We start from the raw sequence: 25,955 nt of genomic DNA, 5'->3' as shown, positions 1-25,955 counted from the left end.
CTCTATGGTGTGGGAAAGAATGTTTCTCCCAGGGAAAACACTATAAGCACATGGCAGTGGCCGGAGATGATACATAATTCTCTTACAGAGAAGGAGAGAATGAATACTTAGAAACAATAATACAAACTGCCCACAAGAGAGATCACAGGTAGAAGAGTAAATTTGGTGAGTAAGTTGATGGATTCACATCAGACATATGATGCTTATAATGTCTGTGAGACATCCAAGTACAGATACTGAGCAAGCCATTTGATACATGGGTCAGAAGTTGAGGGAAAAGATCTGAATGGGAGATATTATATACTTAGAAACATTAATTTAAAATGTTAGCTGAAATCTTACAGAAGTAAATTAAATCTTTTGGGGACAAAAGGGTACACTTGCCATTTGCATATTATTATTTGCGTTCTTCCTACATTCCTTAAAACACAAGGCTCTCTTGGTCTTGCATTTTGCAATTTTTTATAGAAACATGGATATCAAGAAGTACTTCTCTATTTCAAGAAAAACAACACCCCAGGTGAGCTAAGCAGTAACTGGGGCTTAGGGTTAGTGTGTGCTGGACAGCAAAGGAAATAGTAATTGGAAGGGATACTACCTGTCCTGTCCACATGGGCAGCTGACACACAGCTCTAGCTAACTATTGCCAGGTGGAAATACTAGCTTAGGTTGTACAGGTGGTCCAGTTTTTCAGGAAAAGCTGAAAACATTTAATGTGTAATTCCCAAATTTTTAAATATTGAATATATTTATTTCAAAATATTGCAAGAGCCAAATTATTATTATTATTATTATCATTATCATTATTATCGTCGTCATCATCATCATTATCATTATTATTCACTATCTGTAGGCAGATTCAGGCTATGGAGTCACCAGTTTGCTATATGACCTATGATATAAAGTGAGAAGAGGACAAAGAGAGAAACATTAGAACATTTAAAGAGTGAGCAGAAAAAGAGAACTCCACTAAGGAGAGTGGAAAGAGAAACATAAGAGCACAGGGAAGTCACATATCCCAGAGGAAAGGAATATTGCAGGAAGACCCTAATCTGGTTATTTCAAGGCACTGATGCTTTCCTATTTCTCAAAAATGCATTTTATATGACTTGAGTTAAAAATATAATCCTGAGGTGCTATATTAAGGTGGTATATTAAGATACTACCACAATTTAAAGAAGTTAGGATATGCCCTGAAAAATGCAATACAAATCTTTATACGCTTCTAAACCAAAACATTTTATTTACTACCATAATGTAAAATGCTTGTCTTTCAATGAATAAACTATACAGATATGTCTATGCCAAAATACAAGAAAAATAAGAAAAATGTTGCATAACATGGCAAACTTCTTTAAAATAATAGTTTAAAGCCAGAAAATATAGCACAGTTTGTGGAAATGTGCTAAATCATTTTTCAAGTTATGGGCAGTAACTACCTCTGAGCATCCAGGTGTCTCTAATGAACATGCTAAAATTAGACCAAAAAATGCATTAAGAGAGACTGATACCAGCTTTCAAGGAATCTTAAATAAAGGGTAGCACTATTTGAGCAATTGCACTCAGCCACTAGGTACTGATCCCTTAATGGTATGATGTTACTTGAACTATATAGTAGGGGGAAAAAAAAAAAGCAGTGCTTCATTTAACTCATGTTTATTCCAGGTGTCATGGCCCATAATCCCTAAGACAAGATGAGCTTTATCGTTAAATAAAGTATTTTATCAAAAGGAAAATGTATTTAATTGATTGTAAAGAGTCTAATATAAGGAAGAATTCAGATTATTAAAGATACTTAAAGCCCTAATCTTCAAGATCAAAAGACTTGATACCCACTGATCTCAGAAAGGAAACTCAATACTCATTACTGCAAAGTCTACCACAAAAGATAATAAATGTACTCCCAACCTACTAAACCAGGAAGTGAAAAAAAAAAACACTTATGAATATATCCCTTGTTAGCATCGTTCCAAAGAATATGGATAGTTGTGTGTTTTAACTTCTAGAAAATATTCTGGGAACTGCCATTAAAGGCATTAGAATCAACTCTGTCACTACTAGAAACTGAAATGGAGTTGCGTATGCTTGGCTTAATAAATCTCTTTTTGTTTGTTTTTGGTCTTTCCATATTCTTTTTATCTCTCCTAAATTTGTTTGATATTGGAGTCCTTACTTTCTTTGGAAAATTGTTCTTTCTCAACCCCAGCCTGGAGAATAGGTGCTAAAAAATCACAATGCCTCTCCTTCATGACCCAAGAGGTGGATATGTGACCATGGTTGTCCACTGCCCTGGCCACAGGAAATAGCAGAGGAGTGGGTAAGACTAAAGCTAGATATTCAGTCTGCCTTGTAATACCCCCAAATAAACAAGTTCCATTATTTTTGGGGTGCCAACTGGAATGATATACCCTTCATGAAGGAAGCTTGTGGTAGTCAAAGAGAATTAAGCTACAAGCATAAAAGAAAAGAGGTAAGTGATGGAAAAAGAAAATCCTGAAGACATTAAATCCCTGGATTCAGTCACTCTGAAATACAAAATAAATTCCTTTAGTCCTTGAAGCCAGTTTGAATTGAGTTTTAGGAAACAGAAACATGTATATTACATTATTAACATCAAATGCCAACTACCCATAATAATGGTAGCATTTGGATAAATTTATAAGTAATACACAAGCCTCTCATGAAGCATAATTTTTACTTCCTCTGTGACATTTAAATCTTTATAAGGGTTGCTACATGAAAATTTCAGAGACTTACTACCCTTTCCTGACTCTTTCAAGGAAGGTATGTAATTAGTTATGATAAATTACTGAAAAGTTATCTTTGAGAGAAAAGAAACCAGGATCTACATAATTCACAAGCTGCAGAGTTCATCTCCCCCAAATCTGGAACTGATTATATTTAGCAAGCAAAGAAAATATGTTTGACAGACAGCTTATAGCAAAATGAATTTCCTTATACCTAAGAAAATGCAATATCTACTTATTTTATACAAATAAACCATATCTAGGATTCTATGGATGTAACAAAGGGTAAGTTCTTAATTCTCTGTAGCAATCAAACTAATTCTAGAGACATGCCAGACAGCATTTTTGTGTGTGAACTCCCAGCTAAGCAGTGTAAAGTTTTATAACTGCCAATGTGTGAAAAGACTCAAAGAAAATTATTTCTTGCTCTAGCTGTGTAAATGTACTGCAAGTAAAAATTTATAGGAAAAGGCAGACATAGGCAAACTTCTGTTTCCTTCCTCAGTATTACAATTTAGTTTTATTAATACTTATTGAGCACCTAGTATGTGCTAGATATTGAATATAAAAAATGAACATGACATAACCTCTGCTATCTAGGAATTCAAAGCCTGTTGAGAATTTTCTGCCATTATTCCTAATCTCACTGGGGAGTCAATGACTTCAATACTGAATAGGCTACTAAGGAAAGTGTTTTCTCTGTCATGGGCCAGGCTGCCCATTGTCTAAATCAACGCATCATAAAACTGATTTATCTGTAGAAGCGTTGTTGAAAGGATTGGTTATATGTAGCCTTATTCCTGTGGTGCAAGGCTAAGTCCCACCTTCTTAGTTGTGCTGTTTCATCCCACTTACCTACCATCCTCACCACCACGCAGACTGAAAGTATTAAAAAAAAAAAAACTGGAAACTGGGAGCAGGGTTTCATATACTTCCTGTACTATCTTTATAACTTTTTGGTATACCTAAAACTATCCTAAAAATTAAGTTTATTTTAAATAACTTAATATGTGGATAATGAGTAACCCTCAACTTGGCCATGGACCCAAGAAGAGAATTCTATAAACCTAGAGTAAAAGTACAGAGAGGAAGGCCCCAGAGTCAAGGCTGCAAATATTGAACTGGCTAGACCAATCCCTTATGTAAAGATGATTAAGGAAATTTAAGGACTAGGAAAAGATTCTGAAGGGACAAGGGAAATAAAATAGAAACCTGAAGCTCAGAAAAAGGACAACCTGTGAATCTTATACACTAATGAGGCAGAAAAACATTGTAGAAAACTCCTTGGAGCTCTCAATTTCATGGAAAAAGACAAAATAGGACCTCAGGCAAAAGGTTCTATTTATGAGACATTATCAGTATCAAAGTTATAGAACAATGAACATTTATGTGTTGAAAAGCATGGCATGACATATATAAATATTAAAATATATATTATAGATGATAAATATATAATTAAATCTGATACGTACATGTGTGTGTATGTGTATATATAATTAAATCTGATACGTACATGAGGCTGCAGTTGAGCTTGCATCATGGCACAACTTCTTCTGCCCATTCTTGTTTATTTCTCCTCCCTGCTGCAGGTGTTGATCCCTGCTCTATTAGGCACTACCTAATAAACATCCTCGTGCTAAATCTCATCTCAGAGTCCTCTTCCTGGGGAACCCAACATGTGACAACGATGAACATAACTGCATAAAACATCACCCCCCTTCTTGTGGAAAGTATTCAAAATATATAATATATATATATATTAGATTCTGATCTAGAGTCCTGAAGTTGCCCTGGGTCATAGATTCAAAAGATGTACACGTTCCCTGGCAAGCCCATGGCTTCCCTAAAACCTGGATTCTATTTCCTTTTCCTCTGTTCAGTTTTTAATCCCAGGAGTACTACACATGAAAAATTGGTGATTCTCCCAGTATGCTTATAACTGACTTTTCTTAAGCACAAGCACCACCTTCTGTGTTTAGCATAAGTGGATAAATCTGTCTGGGTCTCCAAGACCAAGCCAGAGCCCTTCTCACTGATATGTCCTATACCTGTAGTGCACTGCTCTGGTGGCCCTCTGCTGCCCCCTCTTGGTTGTAGGCGATGCTTTCTCAGGAACTGGGACAAAGGGCTTAAAGCCTCTGAATAAAACTTTGAAATAGTTCAGAAATACCTGCATAACCAAAGCACACTTGGTGAGTCTTTGCTTTTAGTAGCATAACAAAATCACAAAGAGTTTTCGATACTCAAAATCCTCACATACAACTAGAGAGAATTTGCCAACTGTAAAAAGCAGAATACTTATTTTTACCAAGTAGTTTTGAAAATTAACTTCAGCTCAAAGCTTTCTAGATAAAAACAGTTAAGGTACAGACGTAATAAGTTTTCCCAATAATTCAGTGATTCTTTACATTTCTGAGTCATGAATAGCTTTGAAATCAGATGAAGACTACAGCCCAGAAGAGTGCATATCCAGAGTACATCCACTAGGACAGGGTGGTGTGATCCATTTTGAAGGAAAGACTTGTTGCATGAACAGTGAGCTATCTTCAGATGGCCTTCAGCTGTCTGCTCCTTTAGGAAGCCTTGGCTTGTCTGTCACCATGCCCCTTCTAGAGCCCTACACCAACAATGATTGATGCCAAGGTATGAATGTCTGGCCATTTTAGCCCCACTCAGGCAAGTCGAAAGGGTCATTCTAGGTCCAGAGCTTCCCCACGGAGTCAGCTGAGGCTGCAGTTGAGCTTGCATCATGACACAACTTCTCCTTCTGCCCATTCTTGTTTATTTCTCCTCCCTGCTGCAGGTGTTGATCCCTGCTCTATTAGGCACTACCTAATAAACATCCTCGTGCTAAATCTCATCTCAGAGTCCTCTTCCTGGGGAACCCAACATGTGACAACGATGAACATAACTGCATAAAACATCACCCCCCTTCTTGTGGAAAGTATTCAAAAACTGCAAGACCAGGTTATCTATCTATCTATCTATCTATCTATCTATCTATCTATCTATCTGTCTGTCTATCTATCCATCTGTCCACCCACTATAAAAGATAACATTAGGACAATTGGCAAAATGTGACTGTGCTCTATAGAGAGTAGTATTGGACCAACTTATTTTCTTTGTACTATTCTAAAACTTTTCTGTAAATTTGAAATTATTTCAACTAAGAAATTTTAAAATGTTTCACTTTTAAAGAACAAAATATACAAGAAAAATGTTGTCATGGTGTAGATTAAAACTGTGATCAAACATTCTTCCAAAAAATTTGAAACTTATTAAAACGAATCCCTCTAACTAGAAGACCACAAGGCAGAAAGGGGAGTATCATGTCTGTAACATTCTCAATGGATTCAAGCACATTCATTGTTAATTCACAACAAAGAAGACATTGGCAGATGCAGTTGAGTGTTCACTCCTCAGGCATTCTTCAATCAGCAAAGGATTTCTATCACCACTCTTCAGGTCATAAACCTGAACTTCATCATCTGCTGTAACACTGCCTTTGATGTTTCTGCCGTTAAACTAGCCATCCTTAACCAACTCTGTTCTTTCTTAGCTTTGACTTGAAATACATTAACCACTCCTTTGTCACTTAATTTGTTTCTTGTATGCTATGTGTTCTTCCCTTAGATCCTAATTTCTATATTCCTGTCACATACTACTGATTTTATCTAGACTCTGAACTACTCCAGAGAATTTCATGTTGTTTTTATTGCAGATACATCTGCCACTTACCTACAGAACAAAGCTTTGACATGTCAGTTTGTTCTAATATTTTAACCCAAACTCCTCAAATAAATACTTTATGGAAGACTATCTGCTCTATTTCTAAAACAAGATTCTAATTTTCCTTTGGGAAATAATTTCAGTGCATAAATTCTTACTTAGAACTATTATTTGTATTCCATGTAATAGATTAATCCAGTTTTCTCATTTTGTCTCATTTTATTCTCCAAGGAAATATAGACCAAGTTCTGAAAGAGTTTATTTTAACAGTGTTTCCCTAAACACTGACCCATGGGATGTGGTATGTGTTATTTCGTTTCAGGAGACAGAAAGCCCTGACGTCATATAAATTTGAGAAACCCTGGCTTAATAGGTTTATCACAGGATTTCTTGAAGCCTTTAAAAAGTAACGTGTAATGTGAATCTCTGAGAGGGAAAGTACCAGACTTATTTGAAAAAGGTCTCTTTACTTTGGCTGCCCTTTTATTTCAGAAACTTTCTTCTTTCAACAGGGTTGAGTGAAGTTCCTCTTCCTGTAAGTGGCTACCTGATGTACTGCCACTTACCTGCCACTCTACCACGATGGGGTAGCCTTGGGCAAGTCACTTGATATCTCCAGGCTTCAGATTCCTCATCTGTCAAATAGGAATATTAATAATATTTTCCTTATAGATTTGTGATGAGGATTAAATGAGTTAATACATGTAAATACTCATAATAATGGCTTTCATATACTACAGGTTATAGGTTAGTATATAATTATTGTTGTTACTATTATGATTGATTGATGATGACAATGATGTTAAAGGTCATGTAGAGGAAAAGCAGCTAGGTGATTACTTTTACTACCCTGGAATAAATGTGTGTGCCTCTAAACTAAACATAAAACCAAGACACTAACTTGTAAAACAGTCCACTAAAATATTCTTCTTGGCTTTTGTTTTGAAATGGAAAATGATCCAGAAGTGTCAGCTCTCTTAATTTGGTTCTCATGTTTTAAAAGGAAATATATATTACAAAAATTCAGTCATTAATGGACAAAAAAATAACTCTAATAATTCAAGGACTGCCTAGATAGCGTAAGAAGGAAAAAAAACCCAAACCTGATTATAATTTAAAACAAATGTCAAAGTTGTAAGATTTCAAAGTGTATCTATAGTATAGTACTCCATTACTTTGCCTTGGACAAGACTAAACCTCACTACTGCAAACACACAGTATACACAAGTCTCTTGTAAATTGCAGTCTGTTTTGCACTCCATATATTTATTACCCCAGGCCATAACTTATAACCTTATAAAATAAGTCAGGATGCTTTCATCTTAAATATTCCAACCCAACTTTCAAGTGGTTTAACGTATAGTTTCAAGATAAAATTTGAATATTGATATAGAATAAAATCTTACTTAAAACTGAAGTCACATTTCAAAAATAAATATATATTGAATCAACAACTTATTTTTAGAAGAAATAGCTGTTCTACTTTCTCAGATAAAACATTGGTCTTATTTATATAAAACCTACCATACTTATTCATTGGCATAAATAATGCCTACACAAATCTCTCAAGCATTATAATGCCTGCTTTTTATGAAGCCTACATTCTACCTTTAATACAAAAGAAAGGTCAAGCTGTGAAAGTCGAAAGAATTCATGTCATTGTCCCCTCACCAGTGCCTACAGAAGAGGGTATTATTGAGGAAGCAATGAAGAGCTCTTAAAGAATCAAAAATCAATCTGTTTACAACTAACATTGACTGCAGGCATTTTTGGAAGAGGGAGTAGATACACTCAAAACATTTTATTTTTACTTGAAGTAAATATCAATTTAAAAAAATAGTCTGTGAGTTTTGGGAACAACAAATAACAAGAGGTACTTATAATGATGGAATTATTTGCAATCACATTGTGGGTGAGGTGTTTTATTTTTCATTCACTTATATAACATTCACAGTCATGCTTCATCTTTTTAGTACAGTTTATTTTTTTGCTTCTCTCTTCAATGAATTGAAAGTACCTCATGGATTAAGCAATCATATTTTCTGCAAGACTGGCTTCCTTCTCCACATCTCTTTAATCTCAATTTCCTAAGTCAAGACTTGTACCTTCTGAAATAGAGGATGATTTGAATGCTGTGAACCTTTAAATTGGCTTGATATTTTTAACAGCTAAGAGAAAAAGTTTTAAAATTCTTCAAGGCTGTAAGGATTTTCTTAGTTAAAATTCATGGCATTTCACATTCCTGGCTTTCAAAGTGTTACAATTGTGGCAACTCCAACTTCTGGCTTTCTAAATTAAATTCTAAGACAAATCATAGATTCAAGTTTGGTTTCCAAGACAGTCACTTGTTCTACCCACTCATGTATAAAAGAGGTCAAATGTTTTCAGATCCCATTTTTTAGACAAGTGAAGTTTTGTTGAGATATTTCATCATAATGTACTGTACTTACTACCATTTCTATAACTGAGGAAGAACAAAATAGAAAATGAAATTTTGTTTTGTGAGCTAGAGTTCAACTTAACACTGCACTATAGGGGAGCAAAACTTGCCACCCCAAAATGTTACTTTGGCATTTGGATTATTTCTAACTGAATAGTTAGGCCCAAAAGACTCAGGAATAAGCTTTGACTTTCCCCCTAACTGCCTGAAAAATTTAGATAGAGGGCCTATTACAAGAACAGAGCTATCACCAGAGATGTCTGTAATGAATATTGGCTAGATGTGGCAGGGGAAACTTAAGAAGTTAGAGACCACTCTGTGTCCTATTTTCTCTACTTTGCCCAGCAAACATTTGTTTACCAAACATTTGCTTTTCCATCTTCCATGGGAATTGCCTTCTTCTCCTTTGAAGTCCCAAAGCAACACCCTCAACATCCTCTTTTTTCTTTGGCTGAAGACGGTATTTAAGGTGAGGGCTTCAGTCATCTTGGCAAGTCACTTAGTTTTTCAGGGTCTCTCCCTTGTATACATGTTACTAGAATTTTGTCTGATTTTCTCTGGTTAATGGATCTCAGGTCACTTTCATTCTTAGACCAGCCTCAAGAACCTAGAAGGGTAGAGGAAAATTTCTTTCCCCACAACAGCATTAAAGCTCTTCTATTTTGCTGGAATTTGGGGGGATAGACAGGCGTTAGGAAGAAAACACTAAGAGATTTTCTCAATTGATAATGTCATAGATTGCTTTCCTCTAAATTTGTTAATATTATAAGATTTAATAATAGTTATTCATTTAGGACTGTCAACATACATGTTTGATTTTTTAATAGACAATAATAATTAATCTGGGAAAAATGATTTCCAGATTTTGTTATCTTACATTATTTCCAAGAAAATAATTTTTAATCTCCTAAAGAAATATTTTCATTGCAGGATCAAGAGAAGGCAAAAAGGGACTCTAAGTAAGTACTTAGTGTCATCAAAATCCTTCTTCACTTATTTCTCCCTGCCATCAAGTTCACTCTTAAATTCACTTATTTATAAGTATTTATTGAATATATATTATATGCAGAAGCATGCCCAGTACCATCAGAGCATACAAATAATCTATGACCTTATGCACTTATGTAATTTATACTATAGTGGGGCATTCAAGTAGGGAAACAGAACTAAAAGGAATAGTTAAGTTTATTTCATACCAGCTCTGTAATTCATTAATTAATTTAACAAACATTTATTTAAAGACACCTATTATGTGAAGGGCATACTTTTATTCTGTGTATACAGTCAATTGCATAGGTATTGTGTGATTAAATTCTGGGTATAGTGTCTGGGGTAAGGTGAAGACTGCACATGGCTTAAATATATAACAGTATGCTTCTCCAGAGAAGACCTTATGAAAACAAACCAGAAGCTTCATTAACATTTTCATGTAAATATTTTGCAAATGTGTTATTTATTTCTGAAGAATACTGAAATATTTTCTTAAAAGTTACTTTCCATAGACAAAAATTGTATAAACATAAATAGAATAAAAATACTCATTAACCAGGCAATGACAACCTCCAGTTATTGCCAAAATCATAGCACCTGTAGTAGGTTGAATAATGGCCCCTCCAAAGAAGGCCACATCCTAATTTCCAGAGCATATGAGTATGCTACCTATGCAAAGGGGACTTTTCAGGTATAATTAAGTTTAGAATCTGGAAATGGGAAATCAGTCAAGATTATCCAGTTGGGCCCAGTGTCATCACAAGAGTCATTATGAGATAAAGGGAGAGGCAGGAGAGTCAGAGAGAGAAACAGGACAGCACAGCAGAGGTTGAAGTGATGTGAAATTAATAAAATAACCCTTTGCAGGTTAAAAAAAAAAATTAGGTTATTCATACAGGGGGAGAAAAATCAGCCTGCCCTCAGACTTCTTCACAGAAACATTTAATTAAAAAGAAAAAAGACAGTTTCTAAAACCTTAAAAATCCTTAAGAGGAGGTGATCCAATAATTTTATTTCCAGCCAAACTACTATACAAATATAAAGGCAAAAAAAAAAAAAAAAAAAATTAAAGCCACTTCTAAATGAGCAAGAACTCAAGGAATCTTGTTTTCATGAGTCCTCTCTTGGAGAATCCACAAAGAACCTCAGTAACACAAAGATGACTCAAGAAACTGTAGCAAAATATTGCAGGTGAATATTGATGATACATTACCATGGAACAGGATATTAAAATAAACATAGAGCTAAGAGGATCAGAAGAGAATATAAATGTTATAAGCTTTCATGCCTTAGAAATGGCAAAATAACAAAAACTAGGGTAGGAAGATATGGAAAAAAAATATAAGAATACTGATTGCATCCATTAAAATGGCAGAAGGTCAAATAATATCATTTAAAGCAAATCAAGAGAAAGCAAAATAGTATTATAAACATTGGAGAAGGTGAAGATTAAGGTAAAACATAACAGAATAAAGGATTCAGTGTAATGAAGAAAGTCATAATTGAAGTTAATATAACTATAAACCTGAAATAGAAACTAAATACAAAGTAAATACTATAAGAAATGCAAGAAGAATGTGACTTAAAAACTTAGGGGGAGGGTAGAGCTCAGTGGTAAGAGTGTGTGCTTAGCATGCAGGAGGTCCTGGGTTCAATCCCCAGTGCCTCCACTAAAATGAAAAATGATAAATTGAAAAAATAAACCTAATTACCTATCCCCCGAAAAACAAACAAAAAAACCCTTAATTATGGTGGGAGATTTAGGCCCCACTTATAAATGAATTTATCTGGTAAGCAAAAAATAAGTAAGGACAGAGGAATTGAATAATAGATATAATAAACCTAAATTAATAGATTTATGGATCTTTATATTCCTCTAATAATTAGTATACTTTTTTCCTATTTATGTCAGTGAACATTTAGAAACATAAATCAGATGCTTGGTCACAAACTAATAAAATAAGAATTTTTATAGCATTTTTCTAATTATAAGCCAATAACATTGGAAAAGTCTTTTCTATTTTGAAATTAAGAAATACATTGCTGATAACACTCATATCAAAAAGGGAGTTTTAAAAGAAATATGATCTTTATAGAAAACAAAGGAAGGGAGAACTTTATATACTGATATCTACAAGAAAGGAAAAAATCATTTAGGGAAAAATCTATTTCTTCAAATGTCTTCATTATTAAAACAGAATTATAAAAAGTAAAAGATATGTGTATTAATATTAAGAACTTTAAAATATTTGTGGGAAGAAAAAAATGACTGAAAAATAAGGAAATGAAAAGACAGGAGACTGGAGACATCAGCAGGTGATTTACAAGGCATGTTTAACTTTATTCTTTAAACAGAGGGTAAAAATGCCCAAATAGAAATAGTTAGCTCTTTTCTTATAGTATAATAAATAATAGTAGTCATTCTCAATGATTCTAAAGCAATATACTAAACATTAGAAACATCTGAACTCCCTACCCACTTCATTGTTTACATGGTAAATATTTGCTTTTTTTCCCTAAATTTATATACTTTTTTTTCTGAAATAAATATTTTATTTTTGTAGCCATCTACCTCACTAGTAAAAGCATATCTGATTGTCCATGGGATTTACTGGCTTAGATTTAGGCAAAAAAAGAAAATCTGCATGGAAAGAAAATTATTTCCTTTATTTTAATATGAAGTTAATAATGTAGGAGAGTGTTTTTGGTCTCTTCCAACTCTAAGTTTATACTGACCCCTATAGGTTATTATGTCCTAATCTATTTCTGGCTTATTCTTACAAAACACATGGCAAGATATTTAAACATATTTACATTTAGGATTAAAGCCATGAAATGCTTTTTACGGGCCTTTTCTTTCTTTGTCAATGCAAATTTTACTTATCCTTTAAGAGCCAGATGTTTTAGTCCTCAGTAGTTTCAGTCCTGATCTACAGAGAACAGAGAAGCTAAACAGCATAATTTCTAATTCACAGGAGAATATAACCTAATTATTTTCCTCAAAAAATATGTTCTATTTTAACGTTTCATAGCTATAGTCCATTAGGAAATTAACTTTAAAACTTATACAGAAATTTGTATAAAGGCAGGAAAAACTTGGGACGAAAGGTAAGTGATTTCAGTTAACCTTGGTGTAGGGACATTCATTCTTGGTTAAACTGAGAACTTTTAACATGCGATACTAAACCATTTCCTTATGAGTATGGATGAGGGATTACAGGAGAGGGTGAAAGGCTACAGAATTCTGACTTACGGGCACAGGTATTTCCCAAAATAAGCAGTGGGAAAGGAATTGTCTGTGAATGAACACTAGACAATATTGAAAGGAGCATGGCAGCAGGAACTGGCCAAGGTAGCAGTGGAAATTGTCCAAAAGGTCATCACTGATAATCTGCAACCAGAACTCTATACATTCCATATGCTTCCTAAAATTTCCAGACACTGCATGAGATGCTGAACTAATTTCTTCCCAGTCTATGATTTGCAGAGATAGTAAGAAAGGAAAAGCCTCAACCTCTTAAAAGAAGAGTTTCGACAGTGTTAATTTTCAGGGAGCAGGAATTGCAGCAGCTCAGGAGTAAATGTGGGGTAGTTCCAAAAAGTACAATGTTGTGAAGCCCAGAATGTCGGTTCTGTATTCCTCTATCGTAATAAACCCTCTGGGAAGAATAGTGCATGACTATGAGGTGTTTAACCAGTTTTTAAAAAGATTTTTCATTACTCACACTTATTCTGGAGAAAAAAATCAGTCATGGACTGATTGTAGGAATTCAATATGAGGCCCAGCCCACTCTTGTTTTTCTTAAACTTGTGCTTCAATGTAATCTGAGAATTAAGGATAGTACAAATAGGTCTCTTTACAGATCAGATAGTAATTTCCAGAGTGTTATAAAGCAGAGATGGATCTTGACCCATTTTCTGACTTGAAGCTAGGCATGGATTGCCACAGAAAACATAAAGCTAAGTATTGTCCTTTACACTGAAGATACGACTTTACTGCCATGCAGGTAAGTTCCAAAACCAAAATTATTATTTTAGGTAGATATTCTCATAATACTTAATGACTGATAAGTCAATAAGTCTAAATTTCAGAATAACTTATTTAATTACATTAGGGTAAATTTTGTGCCTAATTCATACTGGGGATTACATAGATCTAAACTGATTTTTATTAATGTAATTCTGACACTTTTACCATTACGAAATAAGCCTGATGCCTCTGCTTTACATTTTTCTCAGGCTACAGTTATCACAATCATGCTGTCCGTGGGAGCTTCCATTCTTTGTTTATCCATATGTGAGAATGAATCCAGAATGTTTCCTGAGGAAAACCTCAAGCCCACCTGTGGTATTCCAGAATTCTCTGAGCCCACTTCTGTCCATGTCTATTCTGACCTGTGTCTTGGTCTTACTCCTGAATTTCCCTGAGAGACTATTAATTTTAAATTCCATTTACTTTAATGGTAAAACTTGTATCTTGTCCTTAATTGGCAACATAGAGCATGCTCAGATTCTTGCCAAAGAATATAACCTTGAGCTCTCCACATTCAAAAAGACCTCATCTTTTGAACTAATAATCAAAAAGCTCAGTTATGAAAAATGATATTTTAGGAGGACTGCCAGAAGGCTATGCAGTCTGTCCTTCCCTCTATCAGCATTTCTTAAACTGTATTCCACAGAATATTAATTATGACAGATAATAATACATGTTGCATGGAAAAGAAAAAAGTTTTTAAAAGTCAAATAAGTTTCAAATGTTAACATGCAACATCAATAACAAGAATATAATATGCAGTACCATCCAAACTTATTTGAAATCTTTTTTGGGGTGGCTGTCTATTAACACCTCAAAAAATTAATATTTTAATGTTTTTGGAAGCTGCCCACTTGAGATACTCTAAAGTTGACCCCTGAATCAGGTCATGTGATTAGAGAACTGAGCAATTAGATGGCATTTTTTAAAACTCCTAATTTACTTACTTCCAGATATCAGGACTGACTTTAAAGCAACCATAATTGAAACTATGTATTAGAGATGCAACTATAATTAAAGCTATGTGTTAGTAAATTATGTGTAGATAGACAACTCAATCCATAGAATAGAACAGAGTTCAGAAACAGACACATGTATGAAAATGTGATATATGACAGCAATGGTGTTACAGATGAGACATGAAGGACTGCTATCCTCTGATTCACACTAGGACAACTGATTATCTATAAGAAAAACTAGAATACAGTTAAATCCAGTGGTATGTTGTAGCTAGATCAAACTGACCAGCTGCTAAATAGTCCAGAATTTCACAAGTGTATTGTTTGTTACACCATTGGTAGATGGGAATCAGCCCTGGTGGGAGTATTTATACTGGAAATTAGCAAATGCTATCAGGGCTATTCTCCAGCCCTCTTCCCTGGAGAGCCAGCACATCATTGATTGGATTTCTACCTTATACCATACACAAAAATTGGCTCTAAGTGGATTAAAAAGCTAAGTGTTAAAAGCAAAATGTTACAACTTAGAAGAAAACACACAGTGGAAAATATCTTTAAAATCTTGGTACTAGTAATGCATTCTCAACAACAAAATCATGTAACTTAAGGGTCAAGTTTGCTAAATTTGACTACGTTATAATAAATTTTAAAACTACATGGAGGTGTCATCAAAGGACACCACAAGAAAGTAAATAAGTCCAGACTGGGGAATGCAATTGCTACACACATAACAAAGAATTTGTATCCAAAAATATGTTAAGGCTATCTACAAATCTATAAAGAATAGATGGATAACCCAACTGATGAATGGGCAAAAGACTTGAAAAGGCACTTTACTCAGAAGAGGATGTCCCAATGGTTGATAAACAAAAAGTTCTCAGCCTTATTAGCTATCAGGGAAATGCAAATTGATAGTATAATGAGACATCATTTCTCTCATGTTAGCTAAAGTGTGACACACCTAAGTGCTAACAAAGATGTGGAGCAATTCTCACACACTACTGGAGAAAGCTCACATTGGTAAAACCACTTTGAAGAACAATTTGCAACAGTCAGTAAATTGAAGATGTTGTAGCACAGATTGCTAGTTGGTACCTAACATTCATTTATTATGATCTCTTGGTGGAGGGGGAGGAGCAATGCACTAAGGACCAATTCTAGTTGTAATGTTTTATTTCTTGAAACGGGAAAGTTCATGGTTAAGACATTATTGTCTTTACCTTTTTGTAAGTCAAAATATTTCAACTTTTAAAGCTGTTTGTAGTTTATTGGGTGATACTGCACTTTCTGATGTGTTGCATTTAAGTGCCCATTAGGTGTCCGGATGCATCTCCTTATGGAGATGAAAATGTGGATCTGGCCCTTTTTCTTGAAACTCTCTACTATTTGCATGCCATTCCTTCTTAATTGGATTTGGTAGATCTTCTCATCTCCTATAATTGTAGATTTTCCAATGTCTTCCTAAGGATTGTGATAAAACAAACTTGTATAGAAGCTATGATATTTACAATGAAGATATCATTTTATTGTTGGATTGCATAAAAAAGGTCAATCTCATATAAATTACTATAAGCCTGCCTAAGGAAAAGACACAGCTCTGAGATCAGAAATTGTAACTGAGTAGAAAATCTCTAGATGAGCATTTAAGATTAAATGCTATCTGGGCTTCATCCATAAAAGTATCAAGGAGTCTGGGAAGTAAGCTTCCATGTTATAAGTCACAATATGATATCCTTCCCAAGGATATAGACCAGGAAATGTTAAATAACTTGGGGAAATTATCTGAGAATTTGAAGTGGCCCTTTGGGTATACACTATGCCTGTTCTAAGTTGGCAAGCCACAAAAGCTAATTAGTTTTGGTAGGAAAAAAGGGAAGGAAATTAGCTTGTAATGAAATCTACAAGATGCTACACCTGGTGCTATCAAGTATAAGACCATGTGATAGTATTTAACCCTCACAACTCTTTAGGGTTGATATACCACTAACAAGGATAGTGAAATTCTGAGGAGTCAAGTATCTTACAAAAGGTATTTTCACAACTTATACTCAAAACAGAATTCACAATGCAGAACTTGGAAGGAGGGGTGTGTAGAGACATCAACAACCAAAGCAAGAAGATAAGAACTAAGTCAATAGCTTCTCCCCACCTGATAATTCTTCCAGAGTTTAATTTTTGGGTTCTACATTAAGGCCTCTTATAACTCTGTGACATTTCTCTTTGGTTATTTTTCTCAATTCTGTATCTTCAACTATAACTGCAATGTTAAATTACTTTAAATTTAGTATCTCATTAACTTTTGGTTTTTAAGCTTGTACTTTCAAGGGCTGAAGGGTAGCATTTCAGAGACTTCAAGTTCAACAAGTCCAAACTAAACCCATTATCTTTTATCCAGTCCCATTCCTTCCTTTTTACCACCACCTAATGGTCATAGTTCTTTCAGATTCCTAGGTGGTACCTCAACTTCACCCACCTAATTGTGGTGGATTTTATAAGACTCATTATTAGCTACGACAGTGACTATTTCAAGTTTATGTGTGCCACACTCTTCTCTCGGAATATCTTCAGTAACAAATCACTATAAAAATAACTAGAACATTTAATGAATACATTCCCTGGAGGTGTCCATTATCACCTATGCACAAGGGTTCCAAATATCTCAACAATTCGTGACATTCAATAAAATAAATGAAATATGTTTGTTTGTTTTTTTAGTACGTCTTATCTAATTTAAAACTGTGACATGTGCAAACTTCTTGTAACATCCTAATAGGACAAGAAATTAAAATGCGTTGGCAACCACAAACTGTGATAGAAAGAACAGGAAGCACCCAAATGAGTAGAAATATTATAATAAAACTTGTCCTAGACAGTGGGATGCAGGAACAAATTGAAATGCAAGTGAGGAATAAAAACACGCCGAAGTGGAAACACAAGATGCTTCCTCCAGCTGGCTTACAAGAGATCGGAAGGAGAGTGCCTGGGGCTGGGGGAGGGGGGCGGTCTCAGGACCGCGCTTGCGCAACCTCACCACGACACCCTCCCTCTCCCACCCCACCCACCCCACCCAGGCCGCAAAGGAAGTGACGCAAAGACGAGGGGTGGGGTGGGCTATGCGCCGGAAGTGGCTCGTAGTTAGTAAATAAGCGGGGAAAGGCGAGATAGGCGCTGTCTCCATCTTGTTGGCTTCGGCTGCTCCTGCGACGTTGTGGAGATGGGGAGCGTCCTGGGGCTGTGCTCCATGGCGAGCTGGGTAAGGTGGTTTTAGCAGCGTTCGGGGTGCTAGCGTGAGAGACGGAAGAGAAAGGCACCGCGCGGGGCTGGGTGAGGCCCGGGGGACCGTGTTACCCCACCCAACGGGGAGTGCCTTCCTTCCCCGTTTTCTCCCCTGATCACTCCCGACTTAGCTTCAGGGCCTAGTCTTTGGAAGAGCTGACGGGGGTGGCCATGAGGAGGAGTGCTCTTGGGAAGATGACCCCCCCTAGAAGAAGTGGAGGAGGGAGCTGGTAGTCTCTCCCCTACCCGTCTTCCGGGGAAGCTTCTCCCTACTCTTCCAGGCCGCTTTTTGTCTTTTTCTTAGGTCTGCCTAGGCAATCTCTACAAAGGCCTTAGGTCCCTTTCTTTGGGGAATCCCATCTCTTCCCCTAACGACCTCAGACTGCAGCACTATCATCCCTGGAGGCCTACCGGCCTCTTTGTTCTGTCGCGCAGACTACAATTAAGTGCCGGGTATCTGGGGCAGCTTGGCAGTAATACTGATGTAATTATATCCTTTTTAAATAGTCAGCTCTGCGACTTGGTCCTCGACCTTCATGGTATGAGAAAATTAATGTACACAATAATCTCAAGTAATAATTGATGTAACTGAAAAAACTGGTCAGTTCTGTGGTATTAAATACCTGTTTTTTTGACTTAAAGATCCTGGTGTTATTTGACATCTCAGGTTTAATTAGGTGTACGTTGAAATTGATTAGATAGCGTTGTTAGAGTGAAACCATTCTTCATAATAGTGGCAAGGTTTCTTAATTGAGGTAGTACAAAATAAACCTGAGATTGATATACGCCGTCTAGTAGACAAAAATTGACTTTACAGTTAATACAGGTATTTGTGATTTGGGGCGATGTATTTGGGTTCAAATCATTTCTTTAATCCATGATTTCTAAATTACACTTCTAACAATTATTGTTTGACTTTCCAAATAACTCCATTATATACATTAGCTAGCATTTTTATTATTTTACGTACTTTGCCTCTTTTCAGAAAATTCTTCATGTGACTTGAACTGTGTTAAATTTTAATAAAACAGTACCTGGAGGCTGTTACTCCAACCCAGGTCATTGTCTTGATTATGTTACATTTTTCTCTTGCAGTTGGGCGTGGAAAGCTGATAACATTTTTCTTCTCAGTGAGAAAGAGACTCCATTTGAATCTATTAACTGTTTTATACATAAGAGGCATATTTAGTGCAATAAAATGTATTACGAAGTAGTAAATGATTACTATAAAATTGTCTAAATTTCTTGGGGGGTGGGGAGATGTGTAATTCGATTTGTAAAGTCAGATTCCAGTTAGCAAGTGGGCATGTTCTTTGTATGTAGTAAAGATTTAAAAGGAGAAATACATGTTTTCCATTTTGTTCTCAATTTCTAAATCAGTGATGATCAATTTTTTTGCCTCAAGGACTAATTCAAGTTTTTAGGGCTCTTTAAAAATATGTCTGTGTTTTAAATCAGGAAGAAAATAGTTTTAGTGAACAATATGGGAAAAATTATATTCCTGATCATATTTTTACAACTTAGTTCTCAACCTTTACTGACTAAAAAAAAAATGTGTTGGTGATAAAATTAGCAAAGCCTTTTAGTCACTGTTACTATCAAAGTATATTGGAAAGATAGTAATGGAGGCAGTTTTCTTATTTTTAGTAATTAGATCTCTGATAGAGAGGTTACGTGGCTAAAGGTGCTCATCATGGTTCTAGATTATGGTGGCCAGTCTGGGAATTGGTTCTATAGTGTGCAATTCTGGTCTTTTTTCCTTTCTTTCTTGGTGCCTCAGTCTCTTTATTCCTGAATTGTTCAATTTTAGTGCAGTTCGATAGCAATTAAAAGGGAATATGCCTTGTATTTTACAAACCATTTCTTCCACATTCTTAACAGTCAGTATGCTCATTTACTTCAGAGGTTTTGACAAATTTAAAATTTATTCAAATGTTCAAAGTATTCACGTCATTAAATTAGATCAGTTAAGCCAGAATTAAAACAGACCTCCTTGTTTTGCTCAGGTTCCTTTAGACTTAATCAACTTTGTAAAGGCTTTTTCTTTTTTATAAAACTGTAGAAAGTGAACTCTGAAAGAGGTACAAGAAGAAAAATTACAAGTAAACACTACTGTGTAGAGATTGGAGTTAAATTTTCTGTTTTCATCTTGTGTGTGGGTTTTTTTTTTCTTTCTGTTAAATGGACTAGGATTAGATTGATCATGAGCCTTGGTTTATGCATGGCTATCTATTTGATTGGCGATTACTTTAAGCATTATTGTAAACATCTGGATCTTCCGCCTAATCCTGTAACTACATTACCAGCAATTTATGCCTACTTAAGTGCATTTCCCTACCCCAATCTTAAAATGCTGTCAGTTAATATAATTGATTTTTTTTTGAATCGCTAGGCTTTGTATGCAATAACTATCATATTTTGCCCAAGATACGTAATGTAGTTAAGTAAGTGAGAAGAAAGAGCTAGTGATTCCTTACTGCTTATTTTGTGCAGCCTCTGCTAGATTTTTATTCTTCTGGTACAATGGCTTTTTTTTTTTTTAGAAATGATTCATAGTTGCTATGAATAGTCAAGCAGTGCAGAGTACAAAATGAAAATGTCATCAAAAAAATATTCCACCAGTAACATTCCTTCTTTCTCAGTGCATTTATACAAATGGATGAATGAATAGGCAAAAATACTGTTTTAAGGAATAGTAGTATTGCTAAACATGTGTTTTTAAATAAAACATTAAATTATTATTTTTTTAAATCTAACAAAAGAAAAATAAAAGTAAAGGAATTGTTGGATGTTAAGTAAACATTTCTTCATCAGGTGACATTCCTGAAAAGATTTCAAGGAGATGTTTCTATGAAGCAGTGGTCCTCAGCTAGGCATTGTTTTGCCTCCAGGGGACATTTGGCATTGTCTGCAGACATTTTTCATTGTCACAACTTGGGGTAAGGGGTGCTAATAGCATCTAGTGGGAAGAGGCTAAGGATATTGCTGAATATTTTACAGTTTACAGGATAGCCCTCAACAACAGAATTATTTGTCCCAAAATGTCTGTAGTGCCATGGTTGAGAAATCTTACCTCATCCTCCTTACTTGGCCAGTTCAAGAAATGCATTAAAATCTAGGAGTCTTAACTGCTCTTTAAAAAGACGTTCAACCAATCATCCTATTTTCCCCCTACATTCAGCCTCACTTACAGAAGCACCAGGTGCCACCAATTCCTGATAGATTTGGGTATTCTATACAAATTTTATTGTTTCTTAACTTCTTTCTTTGATGGCTCATGATTCAACTTTCTTGACCTGTTAAATCAATGTTACTTTGTACCTTCCAAATTATTCTCCTGCTTTGACCTAAGTTTATTCGTTCTTTTAAAAATCCTTTTATTTTTCACTTTATTGGTGTTTCTAAAGTAAATTCATATATTCAGTTTGCCGTCTTTAACCAGAATCCCTTTGTATTATTTTTATATGTGGCCATTTTGTTTTATAACCATAATTCCCAAAGGTGTTTAATCTTAGAACTAAACCAGTCATTCTTATAGTGTCCTGGATCCAGTAGAATCAGCACAATAGGAGACTTACTGGAAACACTGACTAGGGCCTAGCATTTTGTTTTAATATGCTCTCCTGGTGATTCTCATGGATAATAGTTTGAAAAGCACTGTTCTGTACTTAACATGGATTCAAACTCAAAGCATTCCTTTTCACCATTTCTTCCTTCTCCCAGTTTTTTTTTTTTAAATTATAATGTCATCTCATAATTGACCAAATTTGGTTGCTTAATAGATTTTTTAAAAAAGATTCATGAATGATGAAATCTCTGAACTTTTTCATATTTAAAAATTCCTCTTGCATTCTTGAGAGACATTGTAGACTGGCATAATAGTATACTCATTTCCTTCAGAACTTTGTATTTATTTCTATGGATTATGTTCTGTTTTACCTGCCTTGGTAGCCATCCACTTCCAGCACATCTCATACTCAATTGACTTGTTTCTTCTGCCTGAGTATCTGAAGAGTTTTACTTATCTTTGAAATTAGTTAATCAAGTCTGTTATACTTTTAAGTCTTTTATCACTTATTTTCTTCTGGATAATAGTATTCTTTGAAAATACAGATTTATTTCTTCATCTAAGGAAATTCTTATTGTATTTTATCTTTGAATGTCCTTTTTTGCTTCATTTATTTTGAGGATTCTCTCTTAAGGGTATGAGTTACTTTCATGTTACATTGTTTTTGTTTTCCTTCCATAAAATTTTTCTGTTAATTTTTTTAGTTGATACAATTTATGTAAAATTCATGCTTTGTAGTTATATGGCCCTGTGAGTTTTGACAAATCATGTAGTTGTGTAACCACTACAGAATATTTGTCACCTTAAAAATTATGCTATCTCCTTCCTGGACAGTCTCTGTTTTTTCTGTTTCCAGAGCTTGCTTTTCCAGAATGTCATATAAATGGAATCATACAGCATATATAGCCTTTTGAGTCTGGCTGCTTTTAGTATAATTAATTTGAGATTTATTCATATTAGGGTGTGTATTAGTAGTTTCTCCCTTTTATTGTTGCATAGTATTCCATTTCTTGGATGTACTTACCTAGCCATTCACCAGTTGAGGGGCATTTCCAGATTTTGGTGATAAAGTAGCAGTAAGCATTCCCATAAAGGTTTTTTTCTGTGACTATAATTTCTTATTTTGTTTACCTAAATACCTAGCAGTGAGATTGGTAACTCATACGGTAAATGTGTATTTGACTTACAAGAAATTGCCAAACTGATTTCCAAGATGGCTGTTGTACCAGTTTTCTTTCTCACTAGCAATTATTTTCTTCAAGTGTGTAACTTGCTTTTTCATTCTCTTAATGATGTCTTTCAAAGAGTAGAAGTGGTTGTTCTTTCTGTATTGATTTGCTTTGGAATTTTTGTCAAAAACCCCTTTACCATGTTTGTGTGAATCTATGTCTGAACTCTGTTCGATTTATTTATGTGTCCGTACTTTTGCCTAAAATATCCTATTTTGATTACTGTAACTTTAAAGTTAGTCTTGAAATCAGGTAGTATGAGTCTTCCAACTCTTGTTTTCTAAAATTCTTTTGGCTATTCTAGTTCTTTTACCTTCCCATAAAAGTTTGAGAAGCAGCTAGTTTGTTCTTACCAAACTCCTGCTGGATTTATGATTGGAATTGGGTTGAATTTATAGATTAATTTGGAAAGAATTGGTTTCTTAACAATATTGAGTCTTCCAATTCATGAGCCCAGTTTATCTTGCCGTTTATTTAGATCTTTGATTTCTTTCATTAGTGATTTTCTAATTTAAATCATTTAGGATCTAGTGTGTATTTTGTTAGATTTATACCTGTTTTTGTTTAATTTCAATTTTCAATTATTTGTTGCTAGTATGCAGAAGTATAATTGATAACAAATTTATGGATCTTGTGTCCTGTGACCTTATTAAACTCACTTGTAGTTCTGGTAGCATTTTTGTAAGTTCTTTGTAATTTTTCATTTAAGACAGTTTTATGTGTGAAAGAAAGCAGTTTTTTTTTTTTTTTTTTTTTTTTTTTTCCTTTTCAAAGTATATACCTTTTCTTTCTTTTTCTTGCCTTGTTATATTGGCTAGGAACTCCAGAGTGAAGTCAGAATACAAGTGATGAGAACAGATATCCTTGGCCTTGTTTTGGGTCTTAAGGGAAATCATTCAGATTTTTACCATGAAGTATTAGTGACAGCTATAGATTTTTTTTTGTAAGTGCCTTTTTTTAAAGTCAGGGATATTCTGTTTCTCATTTGCTGAGTTTTGTAGTTTGTTTTATAATGGATATTGAATTTTTTTCAAATGATTTTTCTGTATTTGTTAAGATGACCATAATGGTTTTTCTTTAGTCTGTGAATGTGATGAATCAATTTGATTGATTTTCAAAAGCTTAACCTGCCTTGCTTTCCCCCAGTTAAACCCTACTTGGTCACAATGTATTATCCTTTTGTATACTTCAAGAGGTTTTTTTTTTAAGCAGTTTTAGCTTCACAGAAAAATTGAGAGGAAGATACAGGGATTTCCCATGTATCCCCTGCCGCCACACATGGATGACCTCCCACATTGCCAACATTCCCCTCCGGAGTTGTGCATTTGTTACAATTAATGAACCTACATTAACACATCATAGTCACCCAAAGTCTATAGTTTACACTGGGGTTCACTCTTGGTGTTGGACATTCTGTGGGTTTAGACATGTGTATAATGACATACATCCTTGATTATAGTAGCATACGGAATAGTTCCACTGCCCTAAAAATCCTCCCTGTGCCTTAACCTGTCCATTCCTCCACCCACTCCCAACTCCTGGTCTTTTTGCTGTCTTCATAGTTTTGTCTTTTCCAGAATGTCATACACCTAGAATCAAACAGCATGTGGCCTTTTCGGATTGGTTTCTTTTAGTTAGTAATGTTCATTTAATAAGTTTCCTCCATGTCTTTTCTAGTTATGTGGATCTATTTCTGTGCTATTTTATTCCACTGATCTGTTTGTCTGTTCTTTTGCCATACCACACTGTCTTGATTACTGTTGTAGTTGTATAATGTCTTGAAATTGGGTAGTGTCAATCCTTCAACTTTTGTTTTTCTCCATCAGTATTGTGTTGGCTATTCTAGGTCTTTTGTCTCTTCATACAAACTTTAGAGTTAATTTGTCACTATCCACACAGTAACTTGCTGGGATTTTGATTGGGATTACATTGAGTCTATAGATCAAGTTTGAGGAACTGACATCTTGATGGTATTGAGTGTTCCTAATTCATAAACATGGAATATTTGTCCATTTGTGTAGTACTTTCATTTTGCTCATCAGAGTTATGCAGTATTCTTGATATCAATCTTGTATGTACTTTATCAGATTTATACTGTTTTGTGTTTTTGGATGCTAATGTAAATAGTATTATTTCAAATTCCACTTTTTCATTGCTGATGTGTAGGGGAAATCATTGACTTTTGTACATTAACCTTGTATTCTACAACCTTAAAATAATCACTTATTAGTTCCAGGAGTTTTTTTGTTAATCCTTTTGCATTTTCTGCCTAGATAATGTCATTAGTGAATGAAGACAATTTCATTTCTTCCTTCCAATGTGTTTATCTTTTATTTTTTTTTTCTTGCCTTACTGCATTCTAGATCTTCCAGTAAAATGTTGAAAAAGAGTAGTGAGAGGAACATCTTTGCCTGATTTTTAATTGGAAAGCCTCCAGTTTCTCATCATTAAGGATACGTTAGCTGAAGGTGTTTTGATGATATTCTTTATGAAATTGAGGAAGTTCTCCTCTATTCTAGTATTGAGGGTTTTTGTCATGAGTGAATGCTCAGTTTTCAAATGCATTTTCTACATCTATTGATGTGATAATAGATTTTTCCTTTTTTATCCTCTTGATATGATGGATTACATTAATTGATTTTCAAATGTTGAACCAGTCTTGCATTTCTAGGATAAATCCCACTTGGTTGTGATGTGTAATTCTTTTTATATATTGTTGGATTTGATTTGCTAATATTTTGTTGAAGATTTATGCCTCTGTATTCATGAGAGATACTAATCTGTAGTTTTATTTTCTTGTAATGCGTTTGTTGGTTTTGTTATTAGAGTAACGCTGATCTCATAGAATGAGTTAGGAAGTATTTCCTCTCTTTCTATTCTCTGAAAGAGATTGTAGAGAGTTGATATAATTTGTTCCTTAAATTTTTAGTAGTATGCACCAGTGAACTTATCTGGGCCTGGCGCTTTCTGTTTTGGAAGGCAAT

The 25,955-nt window shown here is 34.7% G+C and overlaps 1 protein-coding gene across 1 annotated transcript in view; it reads left to right on the top strand.

Moving 5' to 3' along the window:
* The first annotated feature begins 17,996 nt into the window (after positions 1–17,996).
* SERINC1 (serine incorporator 1) overlaps positions 17,997–25,955 on the top strand; it is a 32,204-nt gene continuing 24,245 nt past the window's right edge. Inside the window, exon 1 of the mRNA XM_006189568.3 lies at positions 17,997–18,151. Within this exon, the coding sequence (XP_006189630.1) occupies positions 18,113–18,151 (39 nt within the window). The 5' untranslated portion in view covers positions 17,997–18,112. The remainder of the gene's footprint in view (positions 18,152–25,955) is intronic.

This window comes from Camelus ferus, chromosome 8 (genome assembly GCF_009834535.1).
Source record: "Camelus ferus isolate YT-003-E chromosome 8, BCGSAC_Cfer_1.0, whole genome shotgun sequence".
Classification (NCBI taxonomy): Eukaryota; Metazoa; Chordata; class Mammalia; order Artiodactyla; family Camelidae; genus Camelus; species Camelus ferus.
This window is presented reverse-complemented; position numbering and strand designations above follow the sequence as displayed.